A 19,369-nucleotide genomic window follows, 5' to 3' on the forward strand; every position below is an offset into this window, starting at 1 on the left:
AACTTGTGATTGACTTTATTTTTGAGTTTAAATCTGTTTAACTTGTGATAAACTTTATTTTTGAATTTGTAAGGTGTACCTTATACTGATAGTAGTGCTCTAACTAAAGTCTTACGTACTGATAGGTATGATTCAATTATTGTTTTGGTTAAGTGTAGCTTTTAGGTAACCTTTCTATGTAATAGCTTACCAGATTTGCAATTAAGCTTGTTTCATGGACAGGAATTTTTTTATTGGTTGCTTGATATCATCTTGGGTGGGGGCTCATCTTCTGAAGTTATAACTTGCTTCATTTAGCGTGTAATTGTAGTATCATCTTAACATTTTCTTATAACTTTAATTTAATTGGTGGTTCTGCAAATGGTTGATTTTGTTTTGTTTGATGTTTTTCCCGTTTATTTATATATCTATGTAATTTTGATGCTTAGCATTTCAGAAGAAAAAGCCGGAAAAGTTTGCATTTATGTTCGTATGTAGATTCTGGATAGGAAGGTTCTGTATCAGATATTTGTATCAACTGTTTAATGTAGTTAGCTAACTACAGCACAGCACAGCACAGGGATGAGATTAAGTTTCCCGAAACATGGGTTCTTCATGGTGCAACTGCAAGGAATACAGAAATTGTTCACCTTCAGCCTGTTGTGCCATGTTTGTGAGACTGAAGTAATTAACTAACAACATCCTAGCTAGTGAAGTAAAAATTATGATTAGTGGACCAAAACCTTGTCTTCAAGAACGAAACCTAGACGTGTTAGCTTAACCTATGGGGATGCGTTGAAAAAAAAAAATCCAATGCATAACTGAAGCTTTGTTTTCCTTGTTCCAGTTTGGTACAGTTGGAACCTCAGACATGCATACAAGTTTGAAATGCAGTTTTATGTTGATGGACGTGTAGGGAATTCTTAGCCAGCCCATAACTAGGGTTTTGGGTTCTTACTTAATATGGGCAATGATAACACATTGTTGCAAATAGAGTACAGAGCAAATTATTAGCCGATTATGCTTATTGAACAGTTCTGTTGGATTGATGATAGAGACAAACATAGTGGAAGACATCCATGTAGAATGAATACATAATGATTGGGACCCCCAAATACTAATCTATTACGCCTTTTCTCTCTTAAGTTTTCAGACAAAACAAGTGTGATTATTATGAATACGGGTCTCATCTTACATAGAAGTCCCATTTATACCTAACAAACCAATTTCGAACACACATTAATTAATTTTCCATTTAGTACATGCCTTTATATCTTAAGAGAAGCAACTTTTTGAATTTTGAAGATTAATCAGATTTGGAACTTGATCACGATCTTTAATATTAGCCGATTATGCTGATTTATAATTAGGTTGCCACGTTGAGATTCCAGAAAGTGTAAATTCTCCAGCTAGTAGAGGGTCCCCTGCTTCAGATAATATATTTAGGAACTGACCCAACCCATTCAATTGATTAAAGTCTTTTGGTCCATCACTGAAATGATTTCTGCTGTCTTATAGCTTTGTGGTAGTCACATTAAGATGAAATATTTTACCTTCAATGATGACAGTTGTGTGTTAGATTATTTGGAAACTTGTTCTATGACAGACTAGGCATTCTAGCTCCACTGTCATTTCATATTTCAATTATCATCTTAACCATAGTTTCATTTTATATGATAGAGAATTAAGGATAGAGACACAGAGATACATGTGTGTCAAAATAGGTCACAGAACACAATTCTCCTAGCACAAAAAAATAACATGTTAAGGTTGTTAAGCATGTTCGTGTTATAAACTCGTTTATGACACGGCATAAAATGTCTCATTGACAAACTAATTCGTTCAACCTGCTTATGACACTACTTAAAAAACAAATTGTCGTGTATATAGTGTTGGTGTCATCTATATGACCAATTTAAATACAAGAGTTCAGCATTTCATGTTGATATGATCCATTTTGAGCTATTTATAATAGATTACTTAACATGTCATATTGATATGATTATGATCGGTATGTATAATAAAATAAGTTAAATAGGTCGTGTTTGTAAGACCCAACCGATCCATTATTTAAATGGATTATACGGGTTGACACGCATAATTCGTTTAATTTATATGTCGTGTTCGTATCGACACGATTAATAGATGGATTGTGTTTTTGTTTATCGTAATTGTATCAACATAGTGGATCGTCACGATACGAACACGATCCGCCAACCCAAATCCATTTTAACACCCCTAAAGATGCATTGATCAAAGGCATAAATGGAAGGCAAGACCACCTCTAGTAGCTAGTTATAATTAACTTGAGGTGCATGTGAGTGAGGCATCTTTTTTGCCTTTTACAGTCAATATCTTCAAAGCAAGTTTATTGAAGCATCAATGGACCTACCTCGGTTGCTTTCCTGAGAGGGCAAATCCCCATTACATAAAAGAAAAAAGAAAAAAGCCAGCAGAAAGGAGAACCAAAGAAAATAAAAAAGGCTGATTTAGAAATTAATAGAAGAAGATTTGCAGCAAGTGAAAGTGATGATGATGATGATGATCGATAGCAAAGAACATCATTCTATGTATCAATCCATTTCTCTACAGCCAACCTGGAAACTGTACGAGAATCCTTTTTATAATTCACACCACACTCAGCTACATCACCAATACATTCCCCATTACCAATCCGATAAGCAAATTCATCAGCTAAACCTTCCTCTCTCTGCTCGAAAGATCGCTGCTTCCTTCTGGGATCTCACCTTTCTTAAACCCATCATGGAAACTGAGCTAGACTTTGCTCGAGCCCAGATCGTTGAATTGAAAGCTGAGCTTGAATATGAAAGAAAAGCTAGAAAGAAAGGGGAGACAATGAACAAAAGATTGGCCAAAGAACTTGCTGCTGAGAAAAGAGACAGAGAAGCACTTGAGAGAGTATGTCAACAGCTTGCCAAAGAAGTTTCGTTAGATAAATCGGAGATTGATCGCATGAGACGAGACATAGAAGAGGAACGGAAGATGTTAAGAATGGCTGAAGTGTTCAGAGAAGAACGAGTTCATATGAAGCTTGCTGAAGCTAAGATTCTGTTCGAAGAAAAGCTGCTACAGTTAGAGGGAAATAAACAAACAGAACCTGAAGAAAATTCAACATTCAAGATTGATCAAGAACAAGATAAGAAGAAGAATCAAGAAGATCATAAGAATACTGCTCCTGTATTTGCAATTGCTTCTAAAGCTGCTACTAATTTGTCAGGAAAGTTTAACAGGCTATTCTTGAGTGACACCGACAAATCTTCATGTAATAATGATAATGTTAGCAGTGTTTCATCAATGACGATTCAGAGAAGAGTATCACCAGAAGCAGAAAATCCTCATATAAAGAGAGGAATCAAAGGGTTTGTGGAGTTTCCTCGAGTTGTTCGAGCAATCGGATCAAAAAGCAGACATTGGGGAACAAAACTTGAGTGTCAAAAGGCTCAGCTAAGGATTCTGTTGAGACAAAAGAGCCCTATCAGATCCAACAATCTCATTATAAGTTAAAACAAAACTAATCATTTATACATCATTGCTTTTCATTTCTGTGCTTGATTAGATAAGTTTGGTTTGAAGAATTGTTTGATTTTAGTCATTGGATGATTGCGAGATCCTGCAGACATGTTTTGAGTTTGTAATTGTTGGGTGTAATAAAATGTACATCTTCATCAATACTCCAATTAGTTTGGCTGAAGTGAAATCAAGTAAAATTTGATTTAGATCTGGGAAAATTCAGGCCATTTAATTTATTCTATGATCTGTTTTACTTTTGTGTATTCACATGCTTGACTATCATAGAGAATCACATGTTTGACTTTGATTAGAGAATAGTATTAACCAAAAACTTGTTCAATCCTCAGAATTTTTAGGTTGTCTCCAAGATCACAAGACAAGGCAATATGACATTAGTTCAGAATCAGTATATTCACCGACCCAAAATTAATTAGTCATTTCCACTTGAGACCTCCAAACCTGTATTGTACTACTGTACATATTGAGCCCTACAATGTGGTCGTAGATTTGTCATACATTATAAACCGACATTTTTTATATATGGCGTGTGAAGAATTTTAAAATTTATTTCATATTTTTGTTAGCAGTTCAATGAATTTCAATTTGTTTGATATATTCTTAAAAAGTAAAAATATTAATTTTACAAGAATAAAAATCTACGCACTAAAATAATAAAGTTCAGAAATTATTGGTACAATTTTTTTCCTATCGACTATCGTAGTACTTCTTTGAGAAAATTAGGAATTATACTCTCTTTTTAAAAATAATATGATTTTCTACCTCAACAAGGAAAAGATAGAAAAAATACTTCACTATTTTAATATATTTACTTTTTTACTCTAACACCTATTTATATTATAATTATACCTATTCATTATTATTATTTTACTCTAACTATATTATTAGGGATTTGTAAGTGACAACTGTCATTTTTTTTCCTTTTTTCTCTCTCTTTTTCTCTTTCTCTCTTTCCTCTCTATTGGCTTTCTTCTTCTCTGTTCTTTTTTTCCGCCATTTTTTTCTTCATTTTCTTCTTCTTCTTCTTCTTCTTTATTTTTATTTCTTCTTCATTTTTATTCTCTTCTTCTTCATCGTTAATTCATCGCTCCGTCGTTGTTCCGCCATCATCCCGCCGTCGCTCCGCCGTTTTTCATATTTGATTTTAGCGATTTTTCTCAACTCGTGGTGATTAATACGATTTCTTTTAACTTTCAGATCTACATAAATTACTCTTGAATTTTTCCAATTCTAAATCTAAAAATCTGTATTAAAAACGATTTTCTGCACAAAAAAACGATTTTTGCAAAAAAAACAGCTTCTGATTATCATATGAGTATCATTACTGCATAATCATGTAAGTATCATAACACTGCAGAGAAAATTAATTTTTTACTAAAAAAACAGTGTCTGATTATCGTATGAATAACACTGTATTAATATATCGTTATCATAACATTATATGATTATGATAAGGTTATGATAATAGAAATGTACGATAATGATAATAGTACAATAATGTTTTTATGATAATATAATGATAAGCTTATATAGTATGATAATATGATACTTACATGGAATTTTTTTTACAGAAATAGTGTCCTATGATAATGTTTTATCATATGATAACGAGATGATAATATTTATGCTACATATATGATAATATCTATGATAATGTATGATAAAATAGTTTCTGATTATCATGTCGTTATCATAACACTGGAGTATGATAATTAGATGATAATGAATTATGGTAAGCTTATGATAACTGGATGATAACGTACGTTAAATTAGAATTACAAAAAGATTCATGACACCAGTATGATAACCAGATGATAATAAAATAATAAAGTTATGATAATAGTATGATAATATGATACCTATATGTAAACAAATCACATAAAAATTATGATAATGAGATGATAATGTAAAGATAATAGTATGATAATATGATATCTATGAAAAAAATAATTACAAAAAAATTATGATAACGAGATGATAATGTGAAGATAACAGTATGATAACAGTATGATAATATTATACATGTATGAAAAAAACAATTACAAAAAAATTATGATTATAAAATGATAAGGTGACGATAATAGTATGATAACATGACCTTATTATACTTCATTGTAATACTATTTTCTTCACATTATCATCTCGTTATCATATTTTTTATGTAATTTTTTTCTTATAGGTATCATATTATCATACTGTTATCATAATTTTATTATTATGTCGTTGTCATAACATTATCATTTAGGTACAATAATACATTATCATCCCGGTACCATATGATTATATTATGATTACGAGATGATAATACAGTGATAACAACATGATAATCAATTTTTTTTGTAGAAAATCTTTCTTTATGCAGTGTTATGATAACATTATGATAATACAGTGATACTCATATGATAATCTGAGAGTTTTTTTTTATAAAAAATCATTTTTTATGTAGTGTTATGATAATCATATGATAATCAGATGCTGTTTTTTTGCAGAAAATCGTTTTTTGTGCAGAAAATCGTTTTTTTCATCATAATATTATTTTTTCATGCAGATTTTTAGATCTAAAATTGAAAAAAAAAATCAAGAGTAATTTATTTATATCTGAATGTTAAAAAAACGCAATAATCGCCATGAATTAAAGAAAAGTTCGCTAAAATAAAAAAAAATGAAAGAACAGTGGATCGACGGTGGAGCGATGAAGGAACGATAGAGAAGAAAGAAAAAAATGGAGAAGAAAAGAAGAAATAAAAAAGAAGAAAAAATTGACGAAGAACAGAAGAAGAAGAAGAAGAAGAAGAAGAAGAAGAGAGAGGAGAGAGGAGAGAGAAAGAAAAAAGAAAGAAATATAAAAATATGACAGTTGTCATATGGTTAGAGTAAAAATATATACTTAGAGTAAAAAATCAATAAAAAGTAGGTATAATCATAATATAAACATGCTTTAGAGTAAAAAAATAAAAGTATTAGAATGATGAGGTATTTTCTCTATCTTTTCCTTATTGAGGTAGGAAATCAAATTACTTTAGAAAATAGAGTATTATCCTAATCTTCTCTACTTCTTTCTTTTTGAATATGGGCCCAGCGTCCTTTGCTTTGTCTTGTAAGGTTCAATCATGGGTCAATCTACGATGACTCCTAACTTGCCCATTTTGGAGCCCATGTCTATAGTTATACATCCAGTACTTTAAAAATCAAATTATCAAACCAATAAACCTATTAATTTATTATTAGTGGTGGAAGATAATAGAAGTTAATTATTTTTATTAGCCATTTTTAAACGGGCAAAGCTTGTGAGAGTTGGGGGTCGAACCCCTAACCTCATACATTATGATAAAAACTTAGCCACTGGATCAAGTCTTTAAATGTTTTTTATTTTTTATTTTTAAATAATTTTACCTGTTCAATTAGTTCAACTATCAATTCAATCAATTTAAATAAAAAATAAAAAATATCTATATATGTATTTAAAAAATTAAACACGTATATAAAATTTATAATTAGTAAATGATTTGCGGTCAAACCAATTGGTTTGGTTTGTAAACTATACAGAAAAACTCTTTTTAAATATATATATTTAAACCGGTCTTACTATAAATTACATAGTTCGAAATTTGAAAGAAAATAGAATGATTCATTGCTCAATTATTAGATGCTCAATTTTTCTTGTGGCGGGTACTCTCTTGTTATTTCAATATAAAAGTAAATAGAATTACACATGCAAGTTCATATTTTTGCCAAAAGATAGCCTTACCCTCAATTGAGATATTCATTGCTCAATTGTAAATGCTACTACAATTTTTATGTATATTTTTTCAAACCTGTCCATTTGAAGTATAATTGATTAAAATAAATGATATTAATAATAGAATCATCAACTTACCTACTATACACATGAGATAAATTTAACCATGCATGGGGATAATGCGTATTACTAAATAAAGTAATAAATTGTTAATAGCTGGATCCAAATTAAAATATGGTATTCATTTTTGTGGATGCTAAACTTAGCAGGAATTTAAGAAGTGGGCCCAAACTTAAAATAGAAGTCCATGATAATTTAGTTACTGCATCACATCACTTCCCTCACGAAACCCATATGTGGGCCCTGAAATGCCCCTATACTCCCATATATGGATTTGACGGTGTGTTGGACGGAAAGAGACATATTTTGACAGAGAGCAGGTCAATTCCAGTCAAATTAAAAAATAAAAACCAGTTACAGGCAGTAAAAGCTCAGATCGATATACAAGTCAAAAGTGTTGAAGCCAATCAAATCAAACCTTACATGGGTAAAGAATCGGAAAACGTTAAAATTAACGGGAAGTAAAAGGTTAGGATGAATGTTGGGGTTTGTCTGTATTGTGAAAGGAGTAGGAATGTTGGAAGCTAAGGAAGCAAAAGCAAAACCGAATGGCTAAAAATGGCGGCACCGATACAACCTTAGCTTTATCAACAACTGTTTCAAATATCCTTTTTTGCAATAGATTTTTTGTTTTTAAGTGAAGGATTGTGTTTTTTTATTAATTTATTTTTGTCTTAGACTGGGGTTTAGGCTACAGAATTTGATGTTTTTTAAGAATTAGCTGCTAAGGAACCTTGTAGAGTTATGTCTCGTGATCATTATCACCAAGGGTCGACTCAGTTCTCTAGTGGCGGTTTTGATGGCGGTGCTGGCGGTGGGCCCATGTTTTACGGTAGAAGCAACCATGGTTTTGGCGATATATACAATGCGCTAGGTACAGATGCAGTAGTAGCTGCGAGGTCAAAGTTTTATCTCTCGGGTAAACTTCTCTCTCTCTTTTTTGTAATGTAATTCCTGCTATCCTCTGTATACAATAGTGTAGAGATCTACAGTTTCTGTAAATTTGATGTGTTTGTGGGTATGTAGGAGAAATGACACCGTCATCGATGAATATGAGAGTCCCTTTCACGGCAGCTCAGTGGCAAGAACTTGAAAGGCAGACTATAATTTACAAGTACATGATGGCTGCTGTTCCTGTTCCTCCTGAACTACTCATCCCCATCACCAGAACCTCTCCCTCACGCTCCTATGGTAAATTTCGACATTACTTGTTCAAATTATGAGTCTTTTGCACATGCTTATGATGCATGTTTTGTTGCTCAGGTGTGAAAGGGTCGTTAGAATTGGGGATTTCGAGCTGTGGAGGCTCGGATCCAGAGCCATGGAGATGCAAAAGAACGGATGGCAAGAAATGGAGATGTTCGAGAGATGTGGCTCCGGACCTGAAGTATTGTGAGAGGCATTCTCACAAGAGCCGTCCCCGTTCAAGAAAGCCTGTGGAATTACATACTGACTCCATGGCCAACAATCATACTACTACTAGTTCACATTTACTTGATAAAAAATCCCACTTCCCCACTGAATCAAATTCACATTTCTCAATCCCCCCAACTGCAATGGTCTCTGCTGCTCCCACCTCATTTGATCAAACCAGGTGTGTTCATTACTATTGTTTCTGTTGACACTGAATCTCAGGTTATGCATTGACTAAAGTTATTTTAATTTGTGTGTTAGTTATACTTAGTAGTTTGTTTGTTTATCTTTATCATAATATTAAATTGGTACTGTGTGCTTGGGTAGTCAAGTGGGTGTTCTTTGTCTCTTTTGTGATATATTTAATTAATAAACGTTGCCTTGTCGTGAAGGAATTTGGAATGGTTCTTGAAAGGCGAGACAGTTCCTGTACCTAGTAATTCCAATCAAGAATGGCTTTATCTGAAGCAAGACAGGACAAAGGATGGTGGTGGTGATGAAAAACTGTATGATTACAGACAAGGACAACTTGACTCAAATTCATATTTGAATTTGAGAGAAAACATACACTCATTGCAAGCACATCGCTTAAATGACAATTGCAGTTTGTTATTAAGCCCCAAATCAACAACTCTAAGCCACAGTAGCCAGACACAAGCTCAAGAGACGAGGCATTTCTTAGATGCATGGTCATCAGCATTGAGAGAGAGCACCGGTAGTAGTGGAATCGGCGACGATCGGTGTTCGGTTTCTTCAAGTGAGAAAGTAGCGCCAGTTTCAACTCTTACGTTGTCAATGTCTGGTGGAAGTGAAACTGTTGAAGAAAATGAAAATGCTCAAACAAGCTGTGGGTTTGGTATAATGAGTTCGGACAAGGAAGATGTGGGTGTGCTGAGACCACAGTGGATGATGAACCATGGTTCATGGATGAGTTCACCCCCTGGTGGACCATTAGCTGAAGCCTTGTGCCTTGGCATTTCTAATAGTGCAAGAGCTGATTCCAATCTGGCATCTTCTCATGGCAGCAGCTTTGGCACTAATGATTCTAGTTAATTAATTGAAGTTTATTTACTCCTTCCTTTTATGCATGTTTTTTTGCTAAAAGCCGATGACTCTAGCGTTGAGCCCCAAAGTCGGCAATCTAGAGTGTTGTCCCACTCTGATTTTTGTCTATTTTGTATTACAAAATGAATGGTTGAGCTAAGAGGAGCAACATATTGCAAGGAATGTGAGCTTCAGGGCATTGCCGGGCCTAGTGCCTGGTTTTTTGTTCTTTAACTTTTAACCTCCAACGCCTTTAGGTTCTTCCTGTTTTTCAGTTTTACACAAGTATCAGTAGTTTTATAAATTTTACATGAATTAACTTCGTGTGAATGACATAGAACTTCTTTTTTCTTTTAAGTACAACATGAACTCAGTATAAATTTCAGTTACAATATTATATGAATGACTGTAGTATAATAAACTTTAGGAAATTTCAGCATTTTCTTCACTTAAGTATCATGTTCAGGTCATGTTGACACATATTATGGATGCTAAATCTCAACGCTTAGCAGAATATCAAAAATTGGAATTAGTGACTGATCACTGCAATGCAAGTAGTGTTTCTCCAATCCTTATATATGATGTCATGAACTTATATTGTTTGTAGGAATTATGAAGGCAATTATTTTGAATTTGAAATGTGGAAAAACATAAAAAAAATCAGATGAAAAATAAACTTCTAAACAGATACACTCGTATGTCTCATCCAATTTGTCTAGTTTAACCACCTTAGATCAGTAGTCGAACAAGGGGATATCTGCTCACCAAATCTTTCAGAATACCATGAACAGTTTGATGGGTGCTCCATTCCAACAGGTCCGCATGGCACGCTCTTGAAACTTGGACTTCTCAGGCTCTGGCTAAAGCTACTACTACTACCACATCCAATTCCATTGCTGCAATGTGGCTCGGGAGCTGGATACAACAGTCGTTTTTTAGCCGATGATGCCCCACCAGCACCGCGTTCTCTTTCTGGAGTGGATGGCCTTTGTCTCGGTGCACTCTGAGACCTGACCCTTGCCTTTGCAGACTCGGTGGCTGCCATATAATTTGGAATTGCAACGGTGGCACTATGAACCCCAGTTGCACCCATTGCATACCGGTACCTGGAGCTTAGGCTTGGTGTATGTGCTGCAGAATGGCATTTTTCTTGTTTTGGGCATCGAGGGCTAGCAGAACGCACTTGAAGAGGTTTGGTTTTGCAAGGAGATGGCGTAATGGGTGATTGATGGTGATAGAAATAAGAGAATGATTGTTTTTGTTGGTAACTTTGAGACAGAGGCCTAGTGGAATAAGCTTGAGGCCTTGAAGTGTCAATTTCTACTGTTTTTATGGTTTCTCTTCTATCAGTTGATCCTCTGCTTTCCCATTGCTTTGTAGCCATCCATCGATCAAGCCATCTTCCTCTCTCCTCCATCTCCTTCTCATCTCCTGCTGATGGGTTCCTTCTAGACTTCCATATCTTGATTTTGGTCAACAAAGTATCAATCACTAGATTAGCCCATCAATTAGACTTACACATAGCAAAATGTACGATACAGTTTAGGAAAATTAACCAACCTGGTTAGAAAAGGCATAAGCCAGAGCTTTTTCACGTTTCAGGGCAGCTTCCTTCTTCGTTTGGTCTTCAATTCTATATGGGCGGTCGTCCCAATTATCCAGAATAGAGCTTAAATCCCTGGACTGTAATGAAAACACCATTAACTAAAGAAAGTTGATTCTATGATGATGCTATAATGAAGTTAGTTGTATTACTTACTAGAGATCTCCTCGCATCTGCTTCAGCAAACAAGTAGTTTCTGCTTTCTTCGTGCGAAAGTCTTGCACGTTGGTCTCGAACTCGATCCTGTACTCGTACCAAAGCTTGCATGCACTTTAGTGTCAATTTAGCTTGCCGTCTAACATTGTGTCCTCTAACTAGAGCTTGAAGCTTCACTAGCCCTTTCAGTGCACGTAAAGCTCTTCTTGCCTTCAATAAGCATGAATCTTTGATCAGTGACCTATAAGAATCCATATGCATAATGTAAACCAAGAATTTAGCTTTGCTTACAAGATAGCCTCTAAAAGCTGTTTGAATGATTATAGCAGCCCGTTGTTGTCCAGCTAAACTGGACGGCCTAGTGAGTTTGATGACTTTGATTTTGGCTGTTGCATGAGCCACTGCAGAGTCTAAAACAGGAGCCACAGGTGCAGGTGCTGTTGATTTCTCTCGACACTGTTGAAGTTGAACATCATTGTTGCTACTGGTTTTCCGAAAGACCCATCTTCGTTTCTCTCTTTTCTGTACAAAAACAAAGAAATATTTAGCTATGAATAAGGAACAGTGCTGCTGAACTTTTCAACAATCAGTTTACCTTTTCTTCATCTTCTGGCTCATAGTTCCGCTTAGCAGGAGACCTGAATGCTCTAATGACTATGGTCAACCATGAGGTGCCACTCTTCTTCCCCATAGCAAAAAGTTTGATCACATTACATCAAAACTGAGTATGTAAAGTAGAAATATATAAACTGGTCAGTAAAGAATAATTAGATAAGAAAAGAGAGTCTGAATGTGATGTAATTTGTGGCAGACTCGGACATAGAGTACGAGCTCCAATATATTTGCTAAATGCGTAGGTGTTTTGTAGTGGCATGAGATTTTTATAAAACAGAAAATAATGAGCCCGAAGTTGATGATGTGATAGAAGAGGAAATGAGGGTTTTAATGCATGTATAAGAATCCAAAGTGCATTAAAAAGAGAGCTAATAGTATTTGGCTTAAATATGCAGCTGACTACTCGTATTGGTGTTCACGTGCTGTGACTTGTGAATGATCTGCAAAAGGACGATTGTATTTGTATAATTGTATGTGCAATGCGAAGAACACCTCGAAGGCCACCAAACTAACCAAAATTTAAATAATTCAACAAGTTGGGAATCGTGGGTTTGAGGGGCCGGGGAACTGGTCAAAACTCTTCTGATACTTTGGTCTAATCGGGCCAGTAAAAGTGTCGCTTGTCTGAATTTCCACATTTCAATATGGACAAAATATTGTGTTCTTTTTAAAAAATATTAAATATTATTTTTTTTTATATAATTTGAAGAGGATGAGCGCTTGTGGCAAGAATCGAACCCACGACCTAACAGTTTACTGCTTATCACTTATACCATATTTAATTGTTATACGGACAAAATATTGTGTTCTTTTTTTAATTTTTTTAAATATTCAATTTATTTTTTCTACATAATTTGGAGAGGGGGGGAGCCCTTGTGGCAGGATTCGAACCCACGACCTAACAGTTTGCTGCTTAATTGTTTAAATAGCTGAATAATTACTTACGCTAAGCCATGTGGATATTCCTTGTAATTTATAGTATTTTACTCCTTCCGTCTATTTTAGTTGTAATTTTAGAAAAATATATTTATTTATTAATGAATTTCACCGTAAAATATCTATATGATATTATAATTGTATTTTTAATTTAACTTTCATATTAAATCACTTTATTAAATAGTAATTTAATTTTAAAAACTAAATTTTTCACTGTTGGAGTTAATATTTATTTTAAAAGTTAAATTTTTCACTGCTGGAATTAATAAATAGAGTTATATAGAAAGCATATTTTTAATATTAACAATTTACTTTTAAGCGATGACTAAATAAACACGGAGGTAGTATTAATTTTGATTCAATTTATCGATTATCTTAACCATGTGCAATGATTTTTAAGGATGAATTTAATGGTGTGGTGCATGCTCCATTTCATTAGCTGGTGAGATCGACAGTGCAACCCCTCTAATTTCTACAATGATGGGGAAGTAATCAATTATTTTGATTTAATTAAGAGAGTAATTAAGAGAGTATTACTGTATTACTATTATTAGTCTGAGTCTACAGCATCAACTGAATAGCTTTACCAGTAGGAAACGGTACCCAGTATTTGGCCTTCCTTTAATTTCCTTGAAGACTTGCTTATCCTAATTTTATGTTGTATTTATATATTCCAACAATTTTCCATTGATTGGTTTTGGTTTTAAATTTCATTCCTCAACCTGGAATGGCTGCAACGTTTTCGCCTTAAATTTGCTGCTAAAGTAGTTTACAACATGCAATTTGAGCATCAAGTCATCCACCGCTAATAATCAACCATGGCCTATCACTTTAGGGCTTGCGGTAAATCTCTTAAATTTTAAATTTATAAACTTCTTAAATTATGTGGCGGCAATCACTAAACCTCTTACGTCCAAAATTATGTTAACTCTGTCAAAAACGATGAGCTGTCACTAAAAAAATAAAAAATTAATGACGGCGTCACGTCAGTTGACACCTCATTAGAACAAACTTGATTTATTCTTCATTCGAAAAACATATTGAAAAAGACGAGGAGAAAAAAAATTCCAACAGTGGAGGCTGCAGTGGGTGGCGGTGGTCGAAAAACGAGAGTGGCAATTAAGGGTTGAGTGGTTTGGGTTTGTTTCATTTTTTTAATTAAATTTTAGGGTATATTTTGGATTTTTGATGAGGTGTCAACTGATATGGCGTCGCCGTTTTTTTTTTTTTGGGTGACTAACTCTTTTTTTTTGGTACAGGGTTCATGAGGTTTCCTAAACGGGTCTCAACTATGAGACGACACCTTTAAGCCTTCCACATTCAGACTAATCTCCACTCGAGCCGTGTAGGTTCCTTGCGGGAGGCAAACTCTGGCCCCAAGTTTTAAACGGCTGCATACATGAGTACGGTTCGAACCCGCGACCTCACTTAAACTAGAAGAGCGCCTTAGCAACTCATCTACGCCTTGGCCCCAAGTTTTGACAGAGTTAACAGATTTTTTTTTGATATAAGGAGTTAAGTGAGCACCGCCAACCTGCCACATAGCATATGGGGTTTACTGACCGTTTTTAAAACTTAAGGAGTTTTCAGTAAAGGATTTTAAAATAAAGGTCCATAGTTGATTATTAATCCGTCATCAACCAGACATAGTTAAATTTAGATCTAAACTTAACTTGGGATCTCAAAATTACAGAAAAATTTAACTTATATTTTATACAAATCTATAACAAAAATTATTTTTATAAATGATGAAAACTAAATATTGGATAAGTGTCCTATATTGAAAAAATAACAAAAATAAAATCGGTCAAATATTATAAAATGAATTTAATGAAGTGTTGAAATGTGGTTTTGGCACTAAAATTAAAAAAGGAATTCTACAATTACTCTATTTTTATCATGAGAAATTTTTATGTAGACTCGGTCTACCATATTATCCGTAGACCAAATCTATCACATTATGACACGTCATTAAAATGATGGCAATCTTGTAATATTACTATTCAAAGGTGTACATAAGTAAAAAACGAATTTACAAGATTGCCATTATTTTAATGACGTGTCATAATGTGATAGGTTGGTCTACGGATGACGTGATAGACCGAGTCTACCTAAGAATTTCTCTTTTATCATAATTTATTTATCCAATTATGGAAAGTGATGAAAATTTATTTAATAGCAATAAGTGAACGGATTAAATTTTGCTCTATAAAAATTAATAATTATAAAAACCCCAAAATAAAATGATGCCTCTTACAAGGGGCTTACGTTGCTCGAGTCAGAGTTAGTCAGAATATAAAAATTTAAAGATGTCGTTTAATAGTTAAAACCATTTAAAAAATCTCATGGATCATATATCCAAAAAAAATGATAGTAGCTGGCAAACATAAATAAAGTCAACGAAACGACATATTAAAAATGAAAGGATAATACAGTCACTTTACAAAAATTTGGAATGTAAATCAACCGAGTGGAGTTTAAAAATTGACACCCTTAATTTAAAACAAAATTGAGTGGCTATTTATCTTCTCAACTTTCAAGCGATGCTCTATTAGCATAATTTTAATTTTATGGCTAGTTTAATTTCAAATTTAGTTTTTTTTAATTACTTTGTTTCGTTTTTATATTTGATCGACGTGTTATCTTTGACAATAATTATTATGCTAATAAAAAACAAATTGATTAAAAAATTTAATTTTATGACTAACGATAAAGTGAAAATATACTGGTAATTGATCTCTTGCGAATTGAGGTTATTCAATCTAAAAGAAAGCAACTGTAGTGTTGTTGGATTGGGATTCTCTCAAGTTCAAATGAACTTGAGGGAGTTATGTTCACGATCTATACCGTTCATTGTACAATGAACGGTGTAGATTAATTTGATTAAAATTGTACTTTTTTGATCTACACCGTTCATTTTACAATGAATGGTGTAGATCGTAAATATGACCCACTCAAGTTCAAAATAAATTTGCGAGAATCCCATTCCAGTGTTGTTGCTTTTTAGCCAGTCCATTTGTTATTAAATATATCCAGAGTCTACTTCTTTCCAGTTTGAAATAAATTCGAGCGCCCAAATTCTTGCATTATGCTCCCTGTCTCGATCAAATATTTCTAAATTTAAAAGTAAACACTCTTCATTTATTTATTTATGGCATTTAGATTCACTGTAATTTTATAATTTTATAAAATAATTTTATGTGTCTCCATAGAATTATTCACTTATTTATTATCACACAATTTTTAAAAATATAATTAACATAATACATTTTCATTAAAAAAATCCACTTGGAGAAAATTGATATAACGTGGTAGCTCCGATGTCCACATAGGTAGTCTCAAATCAGAATTTCAGCTGGTGGTTCGAATTATAAAAATTTGAAAGTTCATGTCTGAAATTGCTAAAAAAGAAAGTTTTTGTTAAATATGTCAAACACGGTGAAATTGGTGATTTTTAATTCCATTAAGCCTTTATTTAATATCGCCGCTAATTCTCATCTTCTTACAAATCTTAATAAATAAATGAACATTAGCTTGTTAGTGGAATATGATCTAATTTTTAATAATATTTTTTTTAACTATTTTTATAAAGGGAAAAGGGTCATTTATGCCCCTATGGTTTATCTCCCGGATCAATTAAGTTCTCAACGTCCGCAAAGGTTCAAATATGCCCCTAACGTCTTAAAATATTGACAACCAGACCCCTAATTTTGACGCATAAATGAAACGTTAGGGGTCTGGTTGTCCAAATCAGGGGCCTGATTGTTCATTTTCTAAGACGTTAGGGGCATATTTGAACCTTTTTGTACGTTGAGGGCTTATTTGATCCTAAAGCCAAACGTTAAGGGCATAAATGACCCTTTTCCCTTTTATAAAAGAAAACCCCCAATTTAATGTCTTTTGTAACAATATAAATAAATTTAGTATTATAAGGATAAACTAGCAAATGATTATTTAGAGATGTGGTAATATTAATATAGAGTGTTTATCCCATGCAACCGTTGCGCCACGTCATTTTTACATCAAGCCAATGAGCATTTGCGATAGGGAATCTTTTAATTATTACTTATTTTTTTATCATTCAATTTTCCACATGGCTAACACACAATTGGTTTGTTGCACGAATGACATGGCGCAACGGTTGTGTGCAATAATTTTTCATTAAAATAAGGTAAAATCTAAAATCTAATATTATGAGGCGCATGAAATAAATAGTTGAGGATTAATAAAATTTTGAAAAATTAACTTTCAAAATTTAAAATTTTATGAATTTGACATGTATTTTAGGACATCTAATCAAGGAAGTTGTGCTACTATTAATCAATGGCTTAATTCTTCAATAATATCTCATTTTAAAAAAAAATCATTTATGGTCTAAAATTTTAATTTTTAGCTAATTTTTTAATTTTTATTTTTAATTATAGCCATTTCTTTCAAATTTGAGCAAAAAATTCAAAAATATATTCAAATGGTTCTATATTGTTCTAATTGTTTTTTTACCATAAAAAATTTCAAATATGAAAAATATATTTGAGCTTTTTTTCATTCTAATTCAAATAAATGAATGTAATTGAAATTAAAATCGGATAAAACTGATGATTTTAAAAGGTTCAACCATAAGCAAAAAAAATAAAAATAGTGGGGTTTTTTTCAAATAACTGAGCCTCCAATAAATAACTATAGAGCATATTTCGCAATGAAAGTAAAAAGCCTTCTCTTCGTCCGTCCCTTTGTTTTTAGTAGTCAGTGAGTCTTCACTGTTTGCGTTTTGCCTCTCTTTCAAATTTGAAATTCAAAAGCAGCTGCAGCAAGCTTGGTCATGGGATGTGTATCTTCTAATCTGCTAAACAATGAAGACGACTTCACTCAACTCGGCTCTTCCGCATTCACTCACCACATTGTCTCGCTCACATCCACCACCTATGGCCTCCTCAATCTCGACCCGCCCTCACCATCTCACTCTCCACCTCCGATCACTACTCCTCCGCCTCGTTTCATCTTGGGTTCAATCTTCCCCAGCCCTCTCTGCGAACCCAAGGCACTCTGGTCCGATCCAAAACCTCCCCGCTCCGATTTCCCTCCCGAAACAATCAACTCTTGGGAGCTCATGTCCGGTCTCGACGCCGACAGCTTCCGATTCTCTCCCATCATCAAGAAAGACCTTGCTTGTAATAATAAAGAAAACTCCAACCCCAATTTGTTCAAATCTTTTTCTACTCCTCTTGGATCCAAAATGACGAAATGTTCGCTTGATAGATTCGAAAAACTGTGTCCTCCAAATGGGGCTGACAAAGTTGTGATATACACCACTACATTGAGAGGTATAAGAGAGACTTATGCTGCTTGTAATGCAGTTCGGTCTGCCATTGCAGGCTTTGGGGTTTCAATTTGCGAGAGAGACGTGTCTATGGATCGCGGGTTTAGAGAGGAGTTAAAAGAACTGATGAGAGGGAAATCCACGGTGCCGCCGCGAGCTTTCGTGAAAGGAAGGTACATAGGCGGGGTTGAGGAGGTGATGAGGATAGTAGAGGAAGGGAAAATGGGGGAGCTATTACAAGGTTTGCAAAAGAAGAAAGCAGGGGATGTGTGCGATGGGTGCGGAGATGTGAGATTTTTGCCATGTTTTTCTTGCAATGGAAGCTCTAAATTAGTGATGGCTGTGAAGGAGGAAGAGGAGGAGTTTGGGCGGAAGCAGAGGAGGACTGTGGTGGTCAGATGCCCTGATTGCAATGAGAATGGCCTGGTGTTGTGCCCTCTTTGTGCTTGAACAGTTGTAACTTTATAAATTACATAGGATTCGGTATCCATCATAAGTAAGTTATCTCAATTTACTTTGTTTCAATTTCAGCTTAAAGTGATCGTTCATTTTTCTGTTCTCAACTTTGATCTTTTAATCAGAATCTACAGTAGATTTGATTTTCTTGTGTTAATTATGTTAGTGACTCTGATTTACATATATCACTAGAGAAGCTTAGCAAAGATGAGGAAATGAAAAGAGCATCTAATCTCTTTGAGAATCAATTGGATTCCGAATTTTCTCTAACAAAGATTGTAAGCAAACTTTCATGATCAAGTCCATTTCATGTTGCCTTTCTCCTCACCAAACTCTATTGATTTCTTGATTCAACTGTGTCAATGCTACTAACATCACAGTTGCTATAAAAGTAATTAAAATGGCATTCGTATTTGTTTTTCCTTGAGTTAAATAAGCTGGT

At 33.9% G+C, this 19,369-nt stretch overlaps 4 protein-coding genes across 4 annotated transcripts; 3 read left to right on the top strand and 1 right to left on the bottom strand.

Moving 5' to 3' along the window:
* The first annotated feature begins 2,008 nt into the window (after positions 1 to 2,008).
* Positions 2,009 to 3,716, top strand: LOC126677042 (protein BRANCHLESS TRICHOME). Its single transcript, XM_050371474.2, has one exon. The coding sequence runs from the start codon at positions 2,509 to 2,511 to the stop codon at positions 3,502 to 3,504; it is 996 nt and encodes a 331-aa protein (XP_050227431.1). The 5' UTR covers positions 2,009 to 2,508; the 3' UTR covers positions 3,505 to 3,716.
* Positions 3,717 to 7,700: 3,984 nt separating this feature from the next.
* LOC126677964 (growth-regulating factor 8) lies at positions 7,701 to 10,085 on the top strand. Its single transcript, XM_050372786.2, has 4 exons — positions 7,701 to 8,306; positions 8,414 to 8,578; positions 8,651 to 8,981; positions 9,193 to 10,085. Exons 1-4 carry the CDS (start codon positions 8,132 to 8,134, stop codon positions 9,851 to 9,853), a joined length of 1,332 nt encoding a protein of 443 aa, XP_050228743.1. The 5' UTR covers positions 7,701 to 8,131; the 3' UTR covers positions 9,854 to 10,085.
* A 296-nt stretch (positions 10,086 to 10,381) lies between these two features.
* On the bottom strand, positions 10,382 to 12,564 carry LOC126677963 (protein IQ-DOMAIN 17-like). The gene is made up of 5 exons (XM_050372785.2): positions 12,199 to 12,564; positions 11,895 to 12,125; positions 11,604 to 11,813; positions 11,405 to 11,527; positions 10,382 to 11,306 (listed from the first exon to the last, which is right to left on the bottom strand). The coding sequence occupies exons 1-5, from the start codon at positions 12,292 to 12,294 to the stop codon at positions 10,560 to 10,562; spliced, it is 1,407 nt and encodes a 468-aa protein (XP_050228742.1). The 5' UTR covers positions 12,295 to 12,564; the 3' UTR covers positions 10,382 to 10,559.
* Positions 12,565 to 17,849: 5,285 nt separating this feature from the next.
* Positions 17,850 to 19,084, top strand: LOC126676464 (uncharacterized protein At5g39865). Its single transcript, XM_050370674.2, has one exon. The coding sequence runs from the start codon at positions 17,974 to 17,976 to the stop codon at positions 18,919 to 18,921; it is 948 nt and encodes a 315-aa protein (XP_050226631.1). The 5' UTR covers positions 17,850 to 17,973; the 3' UTR covers positions 18,922 to 19,084.
* Positions 19,085 to 19,369: the final 285 nt, after the last annotated feature.

The sequence above is a fragment of the Mercurialis annua genome, linkage group LG4, assembly GCF_937616625.2.
Source record: "Mercurialis annua linkage group LG4, ddMerAnnu1.2, whole genome shotgun sequence".
Taxonomy (NCBI): domain Eukaryota; kingdom Viridiplantae; phylum Streptophyta; class Magnoliopsida; order Malpighiales; family Euphorbiaceae; genus Mercurialis; species Mercurialis annua.

Coding starts and splice junctions, on each gene's coding strand:
- LOC126677042 (XM_050371474.2), top strand. CDS start 2,509: ATGATGATGATGATGATCGATAGCAAAGAACATCATTCTATGTATCAA.
- LOC126676464 (XM_050370674.2), top strand. CDS start 17,974: ATGGGATGTGTATCTTCTAATCTGCTAAACAATGAAGACGACTTCACT.
- LOC126677964 (XM_050372786.2), top strand. CDS start 8,132: ATGTCTCGTGATCATTATCACCAAGGGTCGACTCAGTTCTCTAGTGGC. Junction 8,307..8,413: donor GTCAAAGTTTTATCTCTCGG/GTAAACTTCTCT, acceptor GTGGGTATGTAG/GAGAAATGACACCGTCATCG. Junction 8,579..8,650: donor CTCTCCCTCACGCTCCTATG/GTAAATTTCGAC, acceptor TTTGTTGCTCAG/GTGTGAAAGGGTCGTTAGAA.
- LOC126677963 (XM_050372785.2), bottom strand. CDS start 12,294: ATGGGGAAGAAGAGTGGCACCTCATGGTTGACCATAGTCATTAGAGCA. Junction 11,814..11,894: donor CAGCTTTTAGAGGCTATCTT/GTAAGCAAAGCT, acceptor TGCTTATTGAAG/GCAAGAAGAGCTTTACGTGC. Junction 11,307..11,404: donor CTTATGCCTTTTCTAACCAG/GTTGGTTAATTT, acceptor ACCAAAATCAAG/ATATGGAAGTCTAGAAGGAA.